Source organism: Quercus lobata, chromosome 4 (genome assembly GCF_001633185.2).
Source record: "Quercus lobata isolate SW786 chromosome 4, ValleyOak3.0 Primary Assembly, whole genome shotgun sequence".
NCBI classification, from domain to species: domain Eukaryota; kingdom Viridiplantae; phylum Streptophyta; class Magnoliopsida; order Fagales; family Fagaceae; genus Quercus; species Quercus lobata.
The window spans coordinates 83,659,233-83,668,395 of record NC_044907.1 but is presented as its reverse complement, the minus strand read 5'-3'; the positions used below and the strand labels follow the sequence as shown (position 1 = coordinate 83,668,395).

The 9,163-nt window shown below is 37.3% G+C and overlaps 1 protein-coding gene across 1 annotated transcript; it reads left to right on the top strand.

The window, feature by feature from the left end:
• Positions 1-1,301: 1,301 nt before the first annotated feature.
• Positions 1,302-4,897, top strand: LOC115985966 (putative disease resistance protein At3g14460). The gene is made up of 2 exons (XM_031108847.1): positions 1,302-2,300; positions 2,582-4,897. The coding sequence occupies exons 1-2, from the start codon at positions 1,302-1,304 to the stop codon at positions 4,895-4,897; spliced, it is 3,315 nt and encodes a 1,104-aa protein (XP_030964707.1).
• The last annotated feature ends 4,266 nt before the right edge of the window (positions 4,898-9,163 follow it).

Genomic DNA, 9,163 nt, shown 5'->3' with positions numbered 1-9,163 from the left:
TTTCAGAGTATTTTTGGTCATTTTGAGGTTTTAAAATTATTTTGGTAATTTTTGCAATTTCGGAGGTATTTTGGTCATTCTAGTGATTTTAGGGGTATTTTCATCATTTCAGAGATTTTAGGACTATTTTGCTCATTTTTGAGGTTTTAGGGGGGGGGGTGTTTTGATTATTTTCATAAGATTTAAGGTATTTTTGGTAATTTTAGAGGTTACATGGGTAGTTTAGTCATTTTCTAGATTTCAAAATTTTTTTTTGGAGGTTTTAGGGGTAATTTTGGGTCTTTCAAGGTTATTTTTTGGTTCAAGGGTATTTTTGGCATTTTCTGGAGTTAAGGCTATTTTCAATCAATTTGTTATTATAATAATTTTAATTATTTCTAAGAATGTTTATTTATCAATTATATGAATGCTACTTTCTTGGATTATGATTGAAATATAATTTTATGAACCAAATACTTTAATGTCACATTAAGCTAATGTGATTACATGAATCTAAGGTTATAATAATATAACATTACACCTTGATGTAACATCAAGTGAGCCAAATGACCCCCTTAGGATGAAGTTGAATCATATGCAGTCATATGAAAAAAAAAATGACGTTCAAAGAACAAAGAAAACGTCTTCACTCCTAACTCTAATTTCAGAAGAGTGTCTGCCTACGTCACTTCTCATAATTTATTCTTTCCCAGGGTCCAATCATGTCAGTAATCAGAGAGGCTGCTTTATCCTCTTTGTTTGGGGTGCTGTTTGACAAGTTAACCTCCTATTACTTGTTAAAGATCTTTCAACAAGAGCAAGTTCATGCTGACCTCAACAAGTGGAAGATAATGTTACTGAAAATCCATGCAGTTTTAGATGATGCAGAAGAGAAGTGGGAGACAAGCAGGTTGGTTAAAATTTGGCTGGACGACCTGGAAGACTTGGCTTATGACGCGGACGACATCTTGGACGAGTTTGCTACTGAAGCTTTGCGACGTGAGTTGAACCCAGAACCTAAAAAAAGTAAGGTACGGAAGATCATAGATGCTTGTGTTGGTTCGAATCGAAGTTTTATTACGTTGATGCGGTCCAAGATTGCAAATATTGACTCAAGACTACAAAGAATTATGAAAGATAAGAATGATTTGGAATTGAGAGAAAACACTGGGGGAAAGACTACAACAACAAGATCAAGGGTGCCCACAACTTCTCTGGTGAATGAACGTCATACTTACGGTAGGGAGGAGGATAAAAAGGCTATTATCAAATTGTTGCTGAGTAGTGAAGATGCTCAACTCTCTGTGATTCCCATAGTTGGTATGGGAGGATTGGGTAAAACAACTCTTGCCCAACTAGTCTACAATGCTGAAGATGTGACCCGTTATTTTGATTTGAAAGCATGGGCTTTTGTTTCAGAAGTTTTTGACATTGTAAGGGTGACAAAAGTAATTCTACAATCTGTCACTTCTGAGCATTGTGATGCTAGTGATTTAAACTTAATACAAGTCAAATTGAAGGAGAAATTATACAACAAGAAGTTTCTACAAATTCTGGATGATGTATGGAACGAAGACTACGATGATTGGACTAAACTATGTTGTCCATTTGAATTTGGGGCTCCAGGAAGTACGATTATTGTCACAACTCGAAATTATGGTGTTTCATCAACAATGGGAACTGCTCCAGCTTACGAGTTGAAAGAGCTATCAAGTGATGCTTGTTGGCACCTATTTATCCAACATGCATTGGGGGTAAAAAAGCTTACAGCTCATCCAAAACTTGAAGAAATTCGTTGGGAAATTTTATTAAGGTGCAAGGGGTCACCTTTGACAACAAAAGTACTCGGAGGTGTTTTACGCACTAAACACAATCGCGATGAGTGGAAAAATGTCTTGCATAGTAAGATCCAGGATATTCCAAGAGAGACAAATGGTACTATTCCAGTTCTTAAATTGAGCTACCAATACCTCCCTTCACATTTAAAGTGGTGCTTTGCCTACTGTTCATTATTCCCGACGGATTATGAATTTGAGGAGAATGAGCTTGTCTTGTTATGGATGGCAAAAGGTTTGGTTCAAGAAACAGAAAGAAACAAGTCGATGGAAGATCTTGGTAGTGAGTATTTTCATGATTTACTAAGGAGATCATTCTTTCAACAATCAAGCAATAATGGATCACTCTTTATCATGCATGATCTCATCAGTGATCTAGTTGAATGGGCAGCAAGAGGCTTTTGTGCATTAGAATGGAAGATACATTGGGCAATAATAAGCAACCTGAGATTTCTACAAAGGTACGACATTTCTCTTACATTCAATGTGATTATGATGGCATCAAAAAGTTTGAAGACTTCCCCAAAAATATGCATCTACGAACATTCCTACCCATTCCAAGAAATTCCTCGAGCTACATAACAAATTATGTTCCTAATTGTTGGCTACCACAATTAAGATGCTTAAGAGTATTATCTTTATGTGGGTATGAAATCATTGAGCTACCAAGTTCAATCGGTGATCTGAAACATCTTAGATACCTCAACCTTTCTAATACTCCAATTAGAAGTTTACCAGAATCAATAAGTTCTTTATACAATTTGCAGATATTGATATTGAAGGATTGTTGCAATTTCACAAAGTTACTAGAGAAAATTAGGAATCTAGTCAATCTTCAACATCTCAACATTACAAATGCAAATTCAATTAGGGAGATGCCAATGGGAATTGAAGAATTAAAGAATCTAGAAACACTATCTAATTTTGTTGTGGGGAAAGGTACTAGATCAAAGATAGGAGACTTGATGAACTTAGAGTTTCTTCGGGGAAGAATTTGCATTTCAAGTTTGGAGAATGTGCTTGATGTTGAGGATGCAAGAAGGGCCAATTTAAATGGTAAGAAGAATTTAGATGCACTAGTGATCAAATGGGGTTCTCCACATGATCATTTACAAGATGCAAGAGTTGCAGTAGATATTCTTGACATGCTACAGCCTTGGACAACTGTTAAAGAACTTTCAATTGATGGCTATGTTGGTGAGAAATTCCCAACATGGTTAGGAGATCCCTCCTTTTCTAATATTGTGGACCTAAGGATTGTAACATGTGAAAAATGCATGTCCTTGCCTGCTATTGGACATCTATTTTCCCTCAAATTTCTTGTCATTATGAGCATGGCTAAGGTGCGGAGCATTGGCCCAGAGTTTTATGGGGAAGGTCACTTTAAACCTTTTCAATTCTTAGAAAAACTTCACTTTGTGAATATGCAAGAATGGCAAGATTGGATTCCTTATGAAGTTGAGTATGAAGAATTCCCTTACTTGCGTGAGCTTATTATCTCTCAATGCCCTAAATTGCAAGGAAAATTGCCATGCCATCTCCCATTTTTGGAAAAATTTTCTATTAGTAATTGTAAGCAGTTGGTTGTTTCAATTCCAAGCTGTCCAATGCTCCATGAATTAGAAATTGTAGGGTGCAAAGAGGTGGTGACCAAAAATATGGATGACTTGTTCTTGCTAAAGTCAATTATTTTTTCTATTCCTGGTCTCAAAAGCTTAACAAAAGAGTTCATGAAAGGGTTAGCAAAGGTTGAAAACCTAAAGATAAATGATTGTAATGAGCTGACATCTTTGTGGCAAGATAGTCTCACTTCTCTTGATAGGCTGGAAATCTGGTTGTGCCCTAGTCTCATTAACATAAGCTTGACATCTACCTTAAAGGTATTGTATATTAAAGGTTGCGGTGCTTTAAAATCCTTGCCAATGTCCAATTGTACATGCTTGGAATGTGTAACTATTGAGGAATGTAATTCTTTGACGTTCATTTCTAGACGCCAACTACCTCCAACTTTGAAAAGGCTAAAGATACGAAGTTGTGAGAATTTGCAGTTTTTGATAGATGAGGGAGAGGCAGCTACTTTATTAAGGAAATTGGAGAGTATTGACAGTAATGCATCTCTTCTTGAGCACTTGTTTATTAGTGACTGCCCATCTCTAAAATGTGTATCATTAAGAGGTGACCTATTTGCATCGCTTAAACACCTTGAGATTTGGACATGCTCTAAGCTGACATCCTTATTATCAAGAGACCAGCTACCTATGGCCCTTAAATACCTAAAAGTATATAATTGCCCAAAATTAGAGTTACTAGCAGACAAGTTACACAATAATGCGTCTCTTGAATATCTTAAAATCAGTAATTGTGAAGAGATTAAATTCTTACCGGAGGGCCTACACAAACTTTGCCACCTCAATGAGATCCACATAGAAAACTGTTGTAGTCTTGTTTCATTCCCGGATGGAGGGTTTATCCCCACTCACCTGAGAAATCTTTGGATCATTCACTGTGAGAAACTAGAGGCGTTGCCCCGCATGCATAACCTCACTTGTCTTCAAACATTATTTATACATGATTGTCCAAGCATCGTATCCTTTCCAGATGAAGGCTTCCCCACCAATCTAAAGGAACTTTCATTGAGAAGGGTGACTAACTGTAAGCAAGTATTTGAGTGGGGATTGCACAAACTCACGTCTCTTAGATGTCTCTCCATTCATGCTAATGAATTTCAAGATTGGCAGTCGTTTCCTAAGGAGGAAGATGGGAAGATGATGATGCTGCTTCCTACCTCTCTCACCTCGTTGCGGATCCTGAATTTTCCAAATATAGTGTTACTATCCTCCAAGGCCTTTCAAAACCTCTCTGCTCTTGAAGATTTGTGGATCTCCAACTGCCCCAAACTTGCATCCCTCCCAGAGAAGGGCCTACCTCCTTCACTTCTACAACTTTATATTTACGATTGTCCAGTGCTGAAACAACGTTGCAAGAAAGACAAAGAGGGAGAGTGGTTCAAGATCAATAACATCCCTTGCGTTGAGATTGATTACCGGTCCATCTATGAGATGGAGGAAGAGGAGCAGAAATAATTGTGTAAAATAGAGGGCAAAACATACAAAAATATACATATTTACTCCTTCAAGGTACAACATTTAGAAATTCCAAGGTATATTTATGCAATATGATTTTTAGAAATCTGAACCCTAATCCAAGCTAATTCTTGTAGTGTTGCAGCAAAGGCTATTTTCTGAACCTGAACATTCTTCACTTGTGTGGCTCCTTCCTCAGCATGGCTCTAGATATTTATGTATGTGTTCAATTTTTTTTATTTTTTTATTTTTTTTTTTGTCTTCTTACAATTGTGCTTCTAGCATTTTGAAGTTTTAGCTCATCAAAATTTCTTACAGTTTTCAATTTGTTTCAATTATATGAATCTTTACATATAATTGAAACGATTGAATGAGGAACCAAATTGCAACGTTGAATGGGGAACCAAATTGCAATAGGCTGTTATGGTTCGATGGCTTTGTTGAAATCCATGGTCCTTTATCGGACAATTTGTGAAGTCATGTCCTTTATATTATTAAAGGCAAAGTGGCTACACTACCAAGTTGGGAGATACAAGCTGTTAAGAAAGACAAGGCTTTTGCCAACGGACGACGACGGCCTTTTTGCCGTTAGCAATACTAATCTACAACGGCTTTTTGTGTTGTTGCGACGAAATCTAGCCGTCATTAATAGCAATCTTTTTTGTAGTGAATCAAGCCCAAAATTCTAAATGTATCACGAACAAATGGCTAATAGTGCTTTAACAAGAGAGAATTGAAATACTAATAACAAAAGTGCAGAAAAAACATAAAATCATAACAGGTCTGAAATTTTGACTCACAATCACCTAGAAGAGGAAATTGAGAGGGGTTGTAAGGAAGAGAGGGAAGGTTCCCCTGTACCCATATTTCTACCCCTAAACTTCGAAATTAAGAGATTGTTAACTGGCTGAATGGGCTTTTGCTCTGAAATTTCAGGTATGTGGGTAGAATATGGTTGGTCCTTTTTGAATCTGATTGAGACATTTTGTATTGAACTTGGGGTGCTCTAAGTGATTGTTTTTGGTCAATAGAAGAGGTTTTGAAACCCAAGGTATCAATCAAAGAAGCTATGGCCAAATTTGATTTAATTAGGTAAGAGGGATGCCTTGCTTTTTGCATAATTTGGGAAATAAAGTAGCCTAAATTCATGGGCTGATGTTTCCTAGACATGGCAGGTTCTTGGAGATTGCATTTGGTTGTTGCAGCAGACAAAGCCAGCCACTTAGGGTCAGCTTTGTGTTTTAGGCAAAAAAATGGTAGAGCAGAAAAGTTGGGCTATAATCACCCAGAGCATAAAAGCTGTTTTGGGGTGAAAATTTTTGATACAAGACCTCTTCCATGAGCTTGAGGTGCTACCAGTGTCCCTTACCCACTTAGTAGCATGTATGGGCTAGGCTCATGCAAAAGGTCCGAAAGGAATCGACCTATACTCTTCAAACCACACTTCCTCAATTTCCCCCAATAAGTTGCATGGGCTTGGGCCATGATTAAAAGAATAAAATATAATATAATATATGAATTGAGGTCACAAGGAAGTCGGGCTTGGTTTAATCGGGCTTGTATAAAATGTGTCGCGAAAATGGGTATCAACATTAGCCCCCCGAGCACGAGTGGCGCATTACGGCATGCGTGTGAGTAGTTGATGTTTTCCATTGTTTGTAGATGTTGCAAGTTTGGGAATTAATTTACCAAAACACTTCACTTTTTTTTTTTTTTTTTTTTTTTGGTTAAGATGACATGGGTATAAAATTCATGGTTCATGATGCCAACTTGTAGAAAAGTCGCCGGTTGAAGAAACCCAAAAGGACTTGTGTAGTAACTAACTGAAGTTTTGTGCTAGCTTCAATCATGCTGTCCGCATATCAATTCGACCAATAGGCTTTCACATATAAGAATTATATTATTCTTATATTACTTTCCTTTAGATAGCCTATAGCCTCCACGCCATTTTCCCTTTTTTTTTTTTTTTTTTTTTTTTTTTTTTTTTCTCTTTAGTTTTGCATTTGTAATTTTGTATAACTTTTTTCTTTGTTGAACACCAATGCAGCTTCTTAACAACCGGGCTGGCCCATTTGTTAGAGCCTCGAAGTATATAATGTGGGCCTAATACTCCTTGGACGTGTAGAAGACTGAATACCAAAACAACTGGGCCAAAATGGCCCATTAGCATTAATTTTTGAAATATTTAGCAACAGAGCACTGTTTCGGAAATAATTAGGGAAATACCACTTTTTCTGGTACTCGAGCTTGGTGAGCTCGAGTACCATGTTTTTTTAATCCACCATCGCCCATATTCAAGGAGCCCTATAGTGGCGTTTTTAAGCCCTATAGTGACGTTTTTCGGGCCCTATAGCGCGTTTTCCTGCAAAATTTTTTTATAAGTCCCATAACAGGTTCAAGGGGCCCTATAGTGGCGTTTTTAAGCCCTATAGTGACGTTTTTGGGCCCTATAGCGGCGTTTTCCTGCAAAAATTTTTTTATAAGTCCCATAACAGGTTCAAGGGCCCTATAGTGGCGTTTTTAAGCCCTATAGTGATGTTTTTGGGCCCTATAGCGGCGTTTTCCTTCAAAAATTTTTATAAGTCCCATAACAGGTTCAAGGGGCCCTATAGTGGCGTTTTTTAAGCCCTATAGTGACGTTTTCGGGCACTATAGCGGCGTTTTTTTTTTTGAGAACATGTTTGACCAATGAAAAGATGGTACTCGAGCTCACCATGCTCGAGTACCGAAAAAAGTGGTATTTCCCTAATTATTTCCGAAACAGTGCTCTGTTACTAAATATTTCAAAAATTAATGCTAATGGGCCATTTTGGCCAAAACAACTGTGTGGCTCATTTGTTAACACAAGTGAGTGGTGGGTCCACTCAAGTTCCTCCACATTATAGCTTTGGCAAAGGAGGTAGTGCTGGGCATTTGGATCACCTTCTCTCAGCAGTCCCAACAAGCAAAAATGGTATCTAGTGGCTGACGCCTTCAGGGGTGGAGCTACATGTTAGGGTGGGGGGAAATTTTTGAATTTTTTTTTTATACTATATAGAAATATTTAATATTTTAATAATTAGCCCTCAAAAATGGGACTTGGCCCCCTCAACTTTTGAGTTGGTCCAATAATGTTCTTAAAAAAAATTGTCCAATTTGTCTAGTAGTTATAGAGATCGTATTGTTTCTCAAATTCATTTTTTATGGTAAAATGTGTTCACGTATTTTTTTAAGTTTTGGATTATTTATGTCTTTGAACACTTCATTAATTCAATTGAAAGTTTTTTACTCACAACGGTAGACAATTTGGTAACTTATATTGAAAATGAAAATTGTAAAGATTTCATTATGGAAGATGGTGAAAGATTAATTTAATTCTATGAAACATTTAATTTTAAGGATTCATTATGAAAGATACTAATTTTTTTGTGTATGTGTATAGATACATGTGTTTGTGTATATGTATAAAAGTTTGTATAGACTAATAAATTAGCAACACAAATCGGCCCCCCCAAACAAAAATTTCTGGCTCCGCCCCTGGACGCCTATGAGGTTTTAACAATTTCAATTAGCTTCTCATGAATTCCATTTATAGAGGCTCCATGATCAATTACTAATCCAAGAGGAAATTGCGAACCAAGCTTTGCATCCTTAGCTGTGAGAATGCAGCCTATGGTGGTTGTAGAGAGACAATGTCTGATAATGGTGACACCGATTTTGTGAAGGAGCAACTGGGTTCTTGGATGCAGATCCGTGGCGATGGCGCTACAATAGTTGCGAAACGAAGGCCCCAAGAATATTTTTGTTAAGGGTGTGCCCCTAGCATGGCCATGTCTTGATCATGAAGACCACGATCACCTTTCTCTCTCTCTCTTTTTTTTTTTTTTTTTTTTTTTTTTTTTTTTTTTTTTGAGATGGACACGCTACTTAGGGCACTTGCAGCAATAGAGCTAAATAGCTATATTGTTATTTTAGCTCCACCAAAAAGAGCATGCAACAGTGGAGCTATACTTATAATTTTTAGCTCAACCGGTACAATGCATATCTATCTATAGAAGTGCAATGTAGCTAAGAGCTAAACAAAAAAAACAATTTTTTACTCCTCAGCCGGATTAAAATATTATTTTTTCTTTCTTTTAATCTTCTCCGAATTGCAAATGAGTTCGGCTTCCCTTCTTTCTTCCTCCACTTTCCTCATCTCACAGCCCAGCCGCTAGCTCTGACCCATCCCTGGCGTCGACCCATCTCACCGATCTCCCCACCCATTCCGCCAACAAACCCATCTCG